A 15,531-nucleotide genomic window follows, 5' to 3' on the forward strand; every position below is an offset into this window, starting at 1 on the left:
GTAAGGAAGTGTGTAACAACACAGGGTGTAAGGAAGTGTGTAACAACACAGGGTGTAAGGAAGTGTGTAACAACACAGGGTGTAAGGAAGTGTGTAACAACACAGGGTGTAAGGAAGTGTGTAACAACACAGGGTGTAAGAAAGTGTGTAACAACACAGGGTGTAAGGAAGTGTGTAACAACACAGGGTGTAAGGAAGTGTGTAACAACACAGGGTGTAAGGAAGTGTGTAACAACACAGGGTGTAAGGAAGTGTGTAACAACACAGGGTGTAAGGAAGTGTGTAACTACACAGGGTGTAAGGAAGTGTGTAACTACACAAGGTGTAAGGAAGTGTGTAACAACACAGGGTGTAAGGAAGTGTTTAACAACACAGGGTGTAAGGAAGTGTGTAACTACACAGGGTGTAAGGAAGTGTGTAACTACACAAGGTGTAAGGAAGTGTGTAACAACACATGGTGTAAGGAAGTGTGTAACTACACAGGGTGTAAGGAAGTGTGTAACTACACAAGGTGTAAGGAAGTGTGTAACAACACAGGGTGTAAGGAAGTGTGTAACTACACAGGGTGTAAGGAAGTGTGTAACAACACAGGGTGTAGGGAAGTGTGTAACTACACAGGGTGTAAGGAAGTGTGTAACAACACAGGGTGTAAGTAAGTGTGTAACAACACAGGGTGTAAGTAAGTGTGTAATAACACAGGGTGTAAGGAAGTGTTTAACAACACAGGGTGTAAGGAGGTGTGTAACAACACAGGGTGTAAGGAGGTGTGTAACTACACAGGGTGTAAGGAAGTGTGTAACTACACAGGGTGTAAGGAAGTGTGTAACAACACAGGGTGTAAGGAAGTGTGTAACTACACAGGGTGTAAGGAAGTGTGTAACAACACAGGGTGTAAGAAAGTGTGTAACAACACAGGGTGTAAGTAAGTGTGTAATAACACAGGGTGTAAGTAAGTGTGTAACAACACAGGGTGTAAGGAAGTGTGTTACAACACAGGGTGTAAGGAAGTGTGTTACAACACAGGGTGTAAGTAAGTGTGTAACAACACAGGGTGTAAGGAAGTGTGTTACAACACAGGGTGTAAGGAAGTGTGTTACAACACAGGGTGTAAGGAAGTGTGTAACAACACAGGGTGTAAGGAAGTGTGTAACTACACAGGGTGTAAGGAAGTGTGTTACAACACAGGGTGTAAGGAGGTGTGTAACTACACAGGGTGTAAGGAAGTGTGTAACTACACAGGGTGTAAGGAAGTGTGTAACAACACAGGGTGTAAGGAAGTGTGTAACTACACAGGGTGTAAGGAAGTGTGTAACAACACAGGGTGTAAGAAAGTGTGTAACAACACAGGGTGTAAGTAAGTGTGTAATAACACAGGGTGTAAGTAAGTGTGTAACAACACAGGGTGTAAGGAAGTGTGTTACAACACAGGGTGTAAGGAAGTGTGTTACAACACAGGGTGTAAGTAAGTGTGTAACAACACAGGGTGTAAGGAAGTGTGTTACAACACAGGGTGTAAGGAAGTGTGTTACAACACAGGGTGTAAGGAAGTGTGTAACAACACAGGGTGTAAGGAAGTGTGTTACAACACAGGGTGTAAGGAAGTGTGTAACAACACAGGGTGTAAGGAAGTGTGTAACAACACAGGGTGTAAGGCAGTAGTGTCAAGCAACGCAACTAATGCGACATGTCATTGTGGCAACGTTTCGCTCTCCAGAAACTTTGTCAGACCGAAACGTTGTTGCTACAATGTCACATTAGTTGCACTTGTGGCCTTTTACCTAACATATTGTCAGAAATTTTTACCGGCATTATTACAAGCAGTAAGATGAAGGGAGTGGAAAAATGACCGATAAGAGGCTGATTTAAAGTACTTAGAGAGAATGAAAACGAGAAAACGAAGCACAGAGATAAAGCTGTGTGCGGAGAACAAGATAAACAGATTACATGAATGCTGAATGATGAGTAGCCCTGGTAAATACCGAGTTAAAATAAGCCAGATGTGAATGCGAACTTCCGATTAGTGTTTGTACGATACACGCTGTTAAATACCTACCCTACGTTATACACAGTTCTGTTCTTCGTATAGTATCATAAACCTTTCCTCTCTCCTCAGTTTTGGGTCCTGAGTCTGGTATTTGGGTCCTGAGTCTGGTATTTGGGTCCTGAGTCTGGTATTTGGGTCCTGAGTCTGGTATTTGGGTCCTGAGTCTGGTATTTGTCCAGTTCACTGTGCCAGGATATGGTTGGTCTGTCTACGCTACAAAGTCCTCATCCTTCTGTCTGTTACCCTCCCTTGGCAGTATGTACTGATAGACAGTGTTTCTCAGCTCCAGTGTGTACTGATAGACAGTGTTTCTCAGCTCCAGTGTGTGTACTGATAGATAGTGTTTCTCAGCTCCGGTGTATACTGATAGACAGTGTTTCTCAGTCTCGGTGTGCACTGATAGACAGTGTTTCTCAGTCCCGGTGTGCACTGATAGACAGTGTTTCTCAGTCCCGGTGTGTGCTGATAGACAGTGTTTCTCAGTCCCAGTGTGTACTGATAGACAGTGTTTCTCAATCCCAGTGTGTACTGATAGACAGTGTTTCTCAGCTCCAGTGTGTACTGATAGACAGTATTTCTCAGCTCCAGTGTGTACTGGTAGACAGTATTTCTCAGCTCGTGTGTACTGATAGACAGTGTTTCTCAGCCCCAGTGTGTACTGATAGATAGTATTTCTCAGCTCCAGTGTGTACTGATAGACATAGTGTTTCTCAGCTCCAGTGTGTACTGACAGACAGTGTTTCTCAGCTCCAGTGTGTACTGATAGACAGTATTTCTCAGCTCCAGTGTGTACTGACAGACAGTGTTTCTCAGCTCCAGTGTGTACTGATAGACAGTATTTCTCAGCTCCAGTGTGTACTGATAGACAGTATTTCTCAACTCCAGTGTGTACTGATAGACAGTATTTCTCAGCTCCAGTGTGTACTGACAGACAGTGTTTCTCAGCTCCAGTGTGTACTGATAGACAGTATTTCTCAGCTCCAGTGTGTACTGATAGACAGTATTTCTCAACTCCAGTGTGTACTGATAAACACAGTATTTCTCAGCTCCAGTGTGTACTGATAGACAGTATTTCTCAGCTCCAGTGTGTACTGACAGACAGTGTTTCTCAGCTCCAGTGTGTACTGATAGACAGTATTTCTCAGCTCCAGTGTGTACTGATAGACAGTATTTCTCAACTCCAGTGTGTACTGATAAACACAGTATTTCTCAGCTCCAGTGTGTACTGACAGACAGTGTTTCTCAGCTCCAGTGTGTACTGACAGACAGTGTTTCTCAGCTCCAGTGTGTACTGATAGACAGTATTTCTCAGCTCCAGTGTGTACTGATAGACAGTATTTCTCAACTCCAGTGTGTACTGATAAACACAGTATTTCTCAGCTCCAGTGTGTACTGACAGACAGTGTTTCTCAGCTCCAGTGTGTACTGACAGACAGTGTTTCTCAGCTCCAGTGTGTACTGATAGACAGTATTTCTCAGCTCCAGTGTGTACTGATAGACAGTATTTCTCAGCTCCAGTGTGTACTGATAGACAGTATTTCTCAACTCCAGTGTGTACTGATAAACACAGTGTTTCTCAGCTCCAGTTTGTATTGATAGACATAGTGTTTCTCAGTCCTGGTGTGGAGGTCTCGTCCTTTGTCATTTTTGGCTAGGACACATTCCTCATTTGCTTCATTAGCTCTTTCAGCTTTTAATCACCGTCCTTTAACATCGGATTAAAAAATTATCCCCCCGGACAGGTATCCCTGGTCACATTCAACCAGCAGCTTCATTTCTCACCTAGGTCTCATTGTCCCTAAATACTACTGATATTATTTTTGAGGATTTTTCCAATAGCAAATGTATACAGCTTTGCGTGAGGCCAGCAGTAACAGCCTGATTGATACGGACCTGATTCACTGTGAGACCTGGTTACAGACCGGGCCGCAGGGGCGTTGACCCCCAAAACCCTCTCCAGGTATACTCCAGGTATAGTCCAGGTATACACATGGGTCACGAAGTGACTCTCGTTTGTCCGCCTCCTCTTATGTATACCTTCCTGGGCTCTGTGCCAGGAGCTGGAGGCTAGACGAAACACATTCTACCCTTACTGGTGAGGTTTTGTGTCTTATATAAGTCACTCTTATTTACGCGTGTGTTCCTTTCACCGCTACGTATAGTTATTTTCACAGACTCTCAGTTCTGTGGTTTTCTTTCCACTAAAAGGTCAGTATGTCACTGTGTTCTGCCGGCAGACACACTTCCACTCATGTTTTTCATTTCGACACCAGACTGGCTCACTATTCTACAGCGTCTCTTTTTCCCTGCTGATACCCGAGGAAATGAGATCGTTGATCGCGCTGCAAATTTCTTTCTTTCCCGGCCAAAACTGAAGAATTTCATGTTAATATAAATTAATTGTTTCTATTGATAGGACGGGCCTGTGGTATCAATTCTGATGAAGAATTAAACACGTGCAACATCTGGGTATCTTGTAGACGTTTCAATACAATGGAAGGACATGATTTGAAGCATGTAAAACTATATGCAAAAGATGAGGTAATGAGTCCCTCAGTCTTGGAGTTGGTGTCAAATTTGGCATCAACGTTTAGATTCCTTCAGCTGGGGCTCACTGGTGATCCTGATGAACCATATCCTACAGCTAGTGCTGAAGATCCTCTCCGTGACGATGCCATGATGCGTCTCTGTGTTAGACATAACCGGCTACCAATACACGTGGTGGACACCCGGAGCTGTCCTCAGTGCCCCATGCAGGATGATACAGTTGAACAATTTCTGTTTCATTGTCCAAGATTTTACTCTGTCAGTACCAGACTCCACCACTATTTAACTCAGAAAGGGGAGTCGATATCCTGCAGTTTCAGTCCTTCTCAACAGCTCTGGTCTCGAGGCAGACATTCGTGTCCATATTCTACGTGTTCCCATCTCGGCGAAGGGGGGCAGACTGGGCACTAATTAAGTGCTAATTGACTGTAGAAACACCACTTGAGGGAGCTGAACACAGGCCGTCTTAGGCCTGTATAAACACGACTTGGGGGAGATGAACACAAGCCGTCTTAGCCCTAAAACAGCGACCAAAACAACACGACAGTATTAAGAGGTGTGGTCGGAGTTTCTACAAGTTTCGTGTGAATCTCTCAGGTATTTGAGAAACTTACGTTATGTAACCGGTATTAAATGTTGTGGTGAGCGGTGAACCACCTTTCAATAGGTTTTTAAGAGGAATAGGTTTATTTTCAGCCTGTAAATAGTGGTTACGTTGAGAGGGTCACCTCAGCAACTTGGGTGGTACATCCTGTGTTACTGTGTTGATGTTTCAGTACGGTACACCAGCACTGATATGAATAATGTGCTTTATCATGATGTTTGATGGTGTGTGGGGGTGTATGGTGATGCGTAGTGGTGTGTGGTGATGTGGTGATGTATGGTGATGCGTAGTGGTGTGTGGTGATGTGGTGATGTATGGTGATGCGTAGTGGTGTGTGGTGATGTGGTGGTGTATGGTGATGCGTAGTGGTGTGTGGTGATGTGGGGGTGTATGGTGATGCGTAGTGGTGTGTGGTGATGTGGTGGTGTATGGTGATGCGTAGTGATGTGTGGTGATGTGGTGGTGTATGGTGATGCGTAGTGATGTGTGGTGATGTGGTGGTGTATGGTGATGCGTAGTGGTGTGTGGTGATGTGGTGATGAATGGTGATGCGTAGTGGTGTGTGGTGATGTGGTGGTGTATGGTGATGCGTAGTGGTGTGTGGTGATGTGGTGATGTATGGTGATGCGTAGTGGTGTGTGGTGATGTGGTGGTGTATGGTGATGCGTAGTGGTGTGTGGTGATGTGGTGATGTATGGTGATGCGTAGTGGTGTGTGGTGATGTGGTGGTGTATGGTGATGCGTAGTGGTGTGTGGTGATGTGGTGGTGTATGGTGATGCGTAGTGGTGTGTGGTGATGTGGTGATGTATGGTGATGCGTAGTGGTGTGTGGTGATGTGGTGGTGTATGGTGATGCGTAGTGGTGTGTGGTGATGTGGTGGTGTATGGTGATGCGTAGTGGTGTGTGGTGATGTGGTGGTGTATGGTGATGCGTAGCGGTGTGTGGTGATGTGGTGGTGTATGGTGATGCGTAGTGGTGTGTGGTGATGTGGTGGTGTATGGTGATGCGTAGTGGTGTGTGGTGATGTGGTGGTGTATGGTGATGCGTAGTGGTGTATGGTGATGTGGTGGTGTATGTGGGCTTTGATGTATTAGGTTCAACGTGTAACCGATCACACAACCTACTTTAGACCTATGGTGATGTCTACTGTGGAGTCTACAGTGGAGCCTTTGGTGGAGCCTATACTGGTTCCTATAGCGGAGATTATGTTGGAACTTATGGTAAAGCCTATGTTGGATAATCCACAACACCCAGCTTAACAGATCCAGTGGCGGCCAGAAGCGTCTGGATATACTCAACATTTAAGCATCAACTATGTAAGCATCCACAGACTCACAGCTTCTCGCTGGCCTCCCAGTATCTCGGCTCCTGAGGAAAATTCGCTCAACTTTTCGAGACAGTTTATGCTATAAACTTTCCAGGAAAACCAAGAAGCCCAGAGAAAACTGTTTTTGTTCCCAGCATCTTTGTGTTTCCTTCCAGCAAATATATACTAGCTGAATCAACTCAGGAACCCGCTCTGTGTGTGTGTGTGTGTGTGTGTGTGTGTGTGTGTGTGTGTGTGTGTGTGTGTGTGTGTGTGTGTGTGTGTGTGTGTGTGTGTGTGTGTGTGTGTGTGTGTGTTTGCTTGTGATTGTGTGTGTGCTTGTGTGTGTGTGTGTGTGTGTGTGTGTGTGTGTGTATGTGTGTGTGTGTGTGTGTGTGTTTGCTTGTGTTTGTGTGTGTGTTTGTGTGTGTGTGTGTGTGTGTGTATGTGTGTGTGTGTGTGTGTGTGTGTGTGTGTGTGTGTGTGTGTGTGTGTGTGTGTGTGTGTGTGTGTGTGTGTGTGTGTGTGTGTGTGTTGTGTGTGTGTGTGTGTGTGTGTGTGTGTGTGTGTGTGTGTGTGTGTGTGTGTTTGTGTGTGTGTGTGTGTACTCACCTATTTGTACTCACCTATTTGTGGTTGCAGGGGTCGAGTCATAGCTCCTGGCCCCGCCTCTTCACTGATTGCTACTAGGTCCACTCTCACCCTGCTCCATGAGCTTTATCGTATCTCTTCTTAAAGCTATGTATAGTACCTGCCTCCACTACACCACTCTCCAGATTGTTCCACTTCCTGACAGCTCTATGACTGAAGAAATACTTCCTAACATCCCTGTGACTCATCTTAGTTTTCAACTTTCTAGTTGTGATACCTTGTGGTCGTGTCCCATCTCTGAAACATTCTGTCCCTGTCCACCTTGTCAGTTTCTCTCAGATGTGTGTGTGTGTGTGTGTGTATGTCGGTGGATGTGTGTATGTGTGTGTGTATGTGTGTGTGTGTGTGTCTACCACGATCAGATATAAAATCAGGAAGGGTTAACCACACTAGCGCCCATCAGGGCTGTGGAAGGATCTTCATGATCCTCTATTCACATTACACTTGATTTCCCCTGACACTGGAGCACGATCAGAATGGGGCAATACATCCCTGGTCCCCTTAATCCTCACTCTAAACGTCACAACAACGCAGTCATCTAAAATTTATAAAAGTCCTCGCAGAGGAAGATTGGAAATCAGGCTGGATGGCAGGAGTGTGGAGGAGGTGACTGTCTACACGTATATGGGACGGGACTTGTCTGCAGATGGTTGGATGAATGACGGGTGAATCACAAAATACATTAGTAATGCTTGACGTATAGAAAGAAAATTGTTGGCTGATGGATGCCAGTAAAATGGGATTGTATGTGAGTACATTGTAGAGGTGTCGACACTTATAACTCTCTGTGTGAGTCACGGGATTCAAATATAAATCAAAAACACATTTTGAGTCATGTCATTTTATTTTGAAGACGTTTCGCCCACCAGGGTCTTTATTAATTCCATGGCGTGCATACCCTATCATTGTAACACCATGTGGTCGTGAGGTTGCAGTGAGGAGAGCGGCTGCAAGCAGTGCAGATGCTGCCTCTGAGATGAAGGTGTTATGTGGATATTATTCAGTGGTTAAGTCTTAAGAGGGATGCAAGGAATATGTGTTACCTTAGTCTATACACCTAAGGTATTGAAGACACACACACACACACACACACACACACACACGCACACACACACACACACACACACACACACACACACACACACACACACACACATACACACACACACTCATATACAAAAGGCCTAGTGTCTAATCGACATGTGCCTAGGCCATATGGTAACTAACTAACACAGATTTAAGAAGAGGTACACTAAAGCCTCTTTTAGCAGGGAGGGAATGCACTTAGTAGCGACTAGTGAAAAGGCACAGCGAGGCACTGACATACACACTGACAGAAACACAGACATAAAGAGAGACAAACACAGACATACAGAGAGACAGCAACACTACTACAAATAGAGTGACTTACCAGTGTTGGTCTTGCTGTTGCAGTAGTCAGTGATGAACTTCTCTAAGGTGAAGCGAGGCAGGTGAAGGTTCTTGGTCACCTGCACGGGATCAACGTCCTTCCAGAGGAACACCAGGTCCTCTGTGGTCCACCCGTCTGTGAGATGGGAACCCACAGGCCAGATGGACAGTGAGAAGCAGAGATTGTACAAGGATTTTACACGTGTGTGTGTGTGTATGTGTGTGTGTATGTGTGTGTGTGTGTATGTGTGTGTGTGGTGCTTTTTAAGTCGGCCTAGCAGTCTTTGCTTATTAAGTAAAGTTACTCTGGCCAAACAACCCTAGTATACTTCTACTTTTAATATATATTTGAAAAAAAAAACAAGCTAATTATTCAATATACAAAAATTTCCAAAACATTGTTAAGTCACGTGACTACCTCTCGATAGATAATCGATAAAAAAGTCTATCTTTTTTTTAAGATAGATCGGCTTGTTTGGCTCACATATAGAAATATAACGTAAAAGAAGGATATAACGTGACGGAGGTCGATAGCATATTGAACGTATATAATGTAGGAATATACTGGAGCCTATATACGTGTGCTGAGGAGAGTATACTCACAGGAGGCCATGAGGAGCTGACACTGCTGACGGTCTAGTGGGAACAGCTTCAGATTCATCGGACATGACAACGTCAGCGAGATTCTGACGAGGAAGAAGATAATAAGGTGAGTACAACTGAGTACAGCTGATTGCAGGTGAGTACAGATTTATACATATTCTTAGAGGGCGAACGGGTAGACAGATACCATCTACCCGTCTACTGACCTGCCACTACTGGCTTCCAGGAAGGTAGACAGTAGACAGGAGTAGACAGTCTACTCACCTGATACTATAGAGGACGCCACCATCTGGGTAGATACGGATGTAAAGGTTGGGTAGAATGATCTTGTGGAAGTGTCCTTCCTTCTCGTTCCTGAAGAACAAGTCAGGCATCCACACCATGTCCGTCTCTGTCAGCGTCAGGTACTGGATGCGTCCTGCCAACGTAAAGGGTAACACCGGGTGGGCAGGACGTAGTTGGTAGTGTGGTGAACAAGTGATACTGTGCTGTCTTGTACTGTGCTGCCTTGTACTGTGCTGTCTTGTACTGTGCTGTCTTGTACTGTGCTGTCTTGTACTGTGCTGTCTTGTACTGTGCTGTCTTGTACTGTGTTGTCTTCTACTGTGCTGTCTTGTACTGTGTTGTCTTGTACTGTGCTGTCTTGTACTGTGCTGCCTTGTACTGTGCTGTCTTGTACTGTGCTGTCTTGTACTGTGCTGTCTTGTACTGTGCTGTCTTGTACTGTGCTGTCTTGTACTGTGCTGTCTTGTACTGTGCTGTCTTGTACTGTGCTGTCTTGTACTGTGCTGTCTTGTACTGTGCTGTCTTGTACTGTGCTGTCTTGTACTGTGCTGTCTTGTACTGTGCTGTCTTGTACTGTGCTGTCTTGTACTGTGCTGCCTTGTACTGTGCTGTCTTGTACTGTGCTGTCTTGTACTGTGTTGTCTTGTACTGTGCTGTCTTGTACTGTGCTGCCTTGTACTGTGCTGTCTTGTACTGTGCTGTCTTGTACTGTGTTGTCTTGTACTGTGCTGTCTTGTACTGTCCTGTCGTGTACTGTGCTGTCTTGTACTGTGTTGTCTTGTACTGTGCTGTCTTGTACTGTGCTGTCTTGTACTGTGCTGCCTTGTACTGTGCTGTCTTGTACTGTGCTGTCTTGTACTGTCCTGTCTTGTACTGTCCTGTCGTGTACTGTGCTGTCTTGTTCTGTGCTGTCTTGTACTGTGCTGTCTTGTACTGTCCTGTCGTGTACTGTGCTGTCTTGTACTGTGCTGTCTTGTACTGTGCTGTCTTGTACTGTCCTGTCGTGTACTGTGCTGTCTTGTATTGTGTTGTCTTGTACTGTGCTGTCTTGAACTGTGTTGTCTTGTACTGTGCTGTCTTGTACTGTCCTGTCGTGTACTGTGCTGCCTTGTACTGTCCTGTCGTGTACTGTGCTGTCTTGTACTGTGCTGTCTTGAACTGTGTTGTCTTGTACTGTCCTGTCTTGTACTGTCCTGTCTTGTACTGTGCTGCCTTGTACTGTCCTGTCGTGTACTGTGCTGTCTTGTACTGTGCTGTCGTGTACTGTGCTGTCGTGTAGTGTCCTGTCTTGTACTGTTCTGTCGTGTACTGTGCTGTCGTGTACTGTTCTGTCGTGTACTGTTCTGTCGTGTACTGTGCTGTCGTGTACTGTACTGTCGTGTACTGTACTGTCGTGTACTGTTCTGTCGTGTACTGTGCTGTCGTGTACTGTTCTGTCGTGTACTGTACTGTCGTGTACTGTACTGTCGTGTACTGTTCTGTCGTGTACTGTGCTGTCGTGTACTGTGCTGTCGTGTACTGTACTGTCGTGTACTGTGCTGTCGTGTACTATGCTGTCGTGTACTGTACTGTCGTGTACTGTTCTGTCGTGTACTATACTGTCGTGTACTGTACTGTCGTGTACTGTTCTGTCGTGTACTGTACTGTCGTGTACTGTACTGTCGTGTACTTTACTGTCGTGTACTGTGCTGTCGTGTACTGTGCTGTCGTGTTCTGTGCTGTCGTGTACTGTGCTGTCGTGTACTGTACTGTCGTGTACTGTGCTGTCGTGTACTGTACTGTCGTGTACTGTGCTGTCGTGTACTGTGCTGTCGTGTACTGTTCTGTCGTGTACTGTGCTGTCGTGTACTGTACTGTCGTGTACTGTGCTGTCGTGTACTGTGCTGTCGTGTACTGTACTGTCGTGTACTGTTCTGTCGTGTACTGTGCTGTCGTGTACTGTTCTGTCGTGTACTGTACTGTCGTGTACTGTGCTGTCGTGTACTATACTGTCGTGTACTGTACTGTCGTGTACTGTACTGTCGTGTACTGTACTGTCGTGTACTGTGCTGTCGTGTACTATACTGTCGTGTACTGTACTGTCGTGTACTGTACTGTCGTGTACTGTACTGTCGTGTACTATACTGTCGTGTACTGTACTGTCGTGTACTGTACTGTTGTGTACTGTACTGTCGTGTACTGTACTGTCGTGTACTGTACTGTCGTGTACTGTACTGTCGTGTACTGTTCTGTCGTGTACTGTACTGTCGTGTACTATACTGTCGTGTACTGTACTGTCGTGTACTGTACTGTCGTGTACTGTACTGTCGTGTACTGTACTGTCGTGTACTGTACTGTCGTGTACTGTACTGTCGTGTACTGTACTGTCGTGTACTGTACTGTCGTGTACTGTACTGTCGTGTACTGTACTGTCGTGTACTGCGATTCATTGGAAAGATGAACATAAAAAGGGATCTCTCTCACTCTCTCTCTCTCTCTCTCTCTCTCTCTCTCTCTCTCTCTCTCTCTCTCTCTCTCTCTCTCTCTATCTATCTCTCTATCTCGCTCTCTCTCTCTCTCTCTCTCTCTCTCTCTCTCTCTCTTACTATAATACGAGAAAATCAAAGCAAAAAAGGGAAAGTGGAAGAGAAACAGGTAAAGCAAGAGAAATATGGAGAGAGACATTTGTCCCCCTCAAAATCTATTTCAATCTTACCTCCGATGTTGTCAAAAGTCAGCCGTTGATCTATCCACTGCTCTCTAAAAGTAATTTGTATACTGTACTCCTGTGGAAGATGAAAAAATAACAGTTTACCATATAACACAGTGCATATATATATATATATATATATATATATATATATATATATATATATATATATATATATATATATATATATATATATATATATATATATATATATATATATATATAATGTATATTTATTTGTTTATATTACATACACACGGACGTCCGCTGAAGCTTTGACCTTCAGCAACTCAAAACTCTGTACGTGTCCACAATCACGTACGCTGTCTCCACCACGGACTGAGCTGCTGTCTTCAACGCACCGGGGACTGCCACAGAAGCACAGAGCTTCCCCTGGCACCACCTGTGGCGCCTGTCTTTACAGAATACAGCAAATATATCCCCCCTAACACCTCCAGTGTGAATTTTGTAATCTTGTTCAATAAACCAGAGCAGTAAACCAGAGCAGTAAACCACAGCAGTAAACCACAGCAGTAAACCACAGCAGTAAACCACAGCAGTAAACCACATCAGTAAACCACAGCAGTAAACCACAGCAGTAAACCACAGCAGTAAACCACAGCAGTAAACCACAGCAGTAAACCACAGCAGTAAACCACAGCAGTAAACCACAGCAGTAAACCACAGCGTCTGACTGAACTGCTACACCTGCTGAGGTAAGATAACAGCTCCTAGCTTGTTAATTCAACAGTGTAGAAAGAAAACAGGGATAAAACAGCACAACAGTAGAGGAAGAGAGAGATCACTCACCATTTTGACGTCAGAGATTGTCTGCACGTTTCGGATCATGAGGTTGATGTGCACGATGGCTGGACCTGCATGGCAGAGAGAAACATCGCAAGACAGTATTAATTCCCATATATAAATTATATATATATATATATATATATATATATATATATATATATAATATATATAATATATATATGTATATATATATATATATATATATAGTAGGTTGGTAGACAGCAACCGCCCAGGGAGGTACTACCGTCCTGCCAAGTGAGTGTAAAACGAAAGCCTGTAATTGTTTTACATGATGGTAGGATTGCTGGTGTCCTTTTTTCTGTCTCATGAACATGCAAGATTTCAGGTACATCTTGTTACTTACACTTAGGTCACACTACACATACATGTAAACCCCTCTGGGTTTTCTTCTATTTTCTTTCTAGTTCTTGTTCTTGTTTATTTCCTCTTATCTCCATGGGGAAGTGGAACAGAATTCTTCCTCCGTAAGCCATGCGTGTTGTAAGAGGCGACTAAAATGCTGGGAGCAAGGGGCTAGTAACCCCTTCTCCTGTATATATTACTAAATTTGAAAGGAGAAACTTTTGTTTTTCCTTTTGGGCCACCCCACCTCGGTGGGATACGGCCGGTGTGTTGAAAGGAGATATATATATATATATATATATATATATATATATATATATATATATATATATATATATATATATATATATATATATATATATATATATATATATATATATATATATATATATATATATATATATATATATATAGATATATATATATATATATATATATATATATATATATATATATATATATATATATATATATATATTACAGTTTGAAGGATCAAGATAGATACAATAGATGGCTATTGACTGAAGAATGATGAATGTGTTTTCTTCTTCGGGTCACCCTACCTAAAGCTCTACACTGAGGGAAATGTTGCTAGAGCGAAAGATAGTTCTACAGCTGAGCCTTTTCCTCAATTACGCAATGTCTGACATCCAGCGTACCTAATTAACGTCCACTCTACGTTATGTATTGACATTAGCTATTTCCCTATTTTTCTCCTCCTTGCCTCAACAAGCAAGAGAGTGAACTTGCAACATCAGTGACTTTACTGGTCGCATTCACCTAACTAACCTGCCCACTGATCTGCTCTATTGTGTTGCACTACGTTAATGCAGACGGTATTATCTTTGGCTAACATGAAAAATTAGCTTGATATTTCCTCTTGACTATAGAAAGCAACGTTTGTCACTAGTTGTACGCTGACTTTGTGACAACTCGTTGCTAGGGCAGTCCTCACCCTTCACTAAGATAAAGAGAGATTTGACCTTTGACTTTCACGCTTGTGAGCACAACACTGGCAAGAGTCGACCAGGGGAAAATAAAAATGCAATTAGTTGAACACCTTTTAAATAATACGTTTTCCCCAAGGCTGGACTTAATCAGGTATACAGAATGAGCAAATAAAATCCCTAAAAGGCAAATGAGCGAAATATGATTAGGCTCTGAGAAAGACAGGTCAAATATAAGGGCATTAAACTGCGAGTACCAGTCTGGCGAGGTCAGGAATTGGTTGGAGCAGGGGAGGTAAGGTGACAAGTTTATGCTTATTAATGTGAGTCATGAACAATGTGGACAACAGGTGCATTCATCTATTTTCCTCAGTGGTTTTGGTGAGGTGGATCACTGCTGCTGCTTCAGAAATTCCACGTCTGGCTCTGCTGTTGTTGTGGTGTAACAGCTGTGTTCGTCGCTCAGTTCTTATGAGTCAGAAGAGCTGGTTTTGATTAGTACCTGAGGTATTTATTATGTGGTTATGATGTGGGAATGAAGGCGGGGATGGACTAGGCTGTTGTTGTTGGTTTTACCACTCCTCCAGGTTTATATATATTGCTGAAGGTGTGTTCGATGCTTGTCTCCCTGACACATCTAATCGCAGCCACCATAATGTGTGCTGTATACTCCTGCTGTGCAAATAGTTCTATTTTTAAGGCTTCTGGTGAACTCTTTGGTAGTTGTGGTTGTAGTGAGTGCTACATACATTAAAAATAAGGAACTTATTAGTTTGGACGTTACTTCCCTCTTCAAGTAGGTCCCCATCAATGAAGTAATTACCTTTTATTGGCCTCGTTGAAGCTTGTGTCAGGCTCAACTTCTTCGCCTTCGGCAATAACATTTACAAACAAAAGTTTGGAATGGCCATGGGATCACCTCTCACGGCAGTTTTAGTAAACATCTATTTAGAGTACCTCGAGTGGGACCATTTCAAAGACATCAAACGACATTATTTGGCTTAGACATGTGGATGATTTTTTTATCATTGTTCCCAGACGTCATAGCCTACCTCAGATCTGAGGCTTACTGAGCATGATTGTACCCTCCAGATAACTCACACAAGAAGAGAGAGATGGATGCTTACTCTCTGTGGATGTCATTTTCATGAAAGATGGTTATAATTTTAAGTTTAAAGTATACAGAAAATCCATTAATAAGAATGTAATAGTACATTACTTCGCCCATTGTGACCTGATAACCAAGAGGACAGTTATCATAGGGTTCTTCCGAG

The 15,531-nt window shown here is 43.6% G+C and overlaps 1 protein-coding gene across 5 annotated transcripts in view; it reads right to left on the minus strand.

Moving 5' to 3' along the window:
* Positions 1–15,531, minus strand: part of LOC128698929 (glutamate-gated chloride channel) — a 108,729-nt gene that overhangs the window by 32,629 nt on the left and 60,569 nt on the right. For all 5 annotated transcript variants that reach the window (XM_053791351.2, XM_053791346.2, XM_053791350.2 and 2 more), the window contains 5 exons: positions 12,951–13,015; positions 12,147–12,216; positions 9,431–9,584; positions 9,167–9,249; positions 8,565–8,699 (listed from right to left, as the gene is read on the minus strand). In XM_053791351.2, the coding sequence (XP_053647326.1) occupies positions 8,565–8,699; positions 9,167–9,249; positions 9,431–9,584; positions 12,147–12,216; positions 12,951–13,015 (507 nt within the window). The remainder of the gene's footprint in view (positions 1–8,564; positions 8,700–9,166; positions 9,250–9,430; positions 9,585–12,146; positions 12,217–12,950; positions 13,016–15,531) is intronic.

This window comes from Cherax quadricarinatus, chromosome 55 (genome assembly GCF_038502225.1).
Source record: "Cherax quadricarinatus isolate ZL_2023a chromosome 55, ASM3850222v1, whole genome shotgun sequence".
NCBI classification, from domain to species: domain Eukaryota; kingdom Metazoa; phylum Arthropoda; class Malacostraca; order Decapoda; family Parastacidae; genus Cherax; species Cherax quadricarinatus.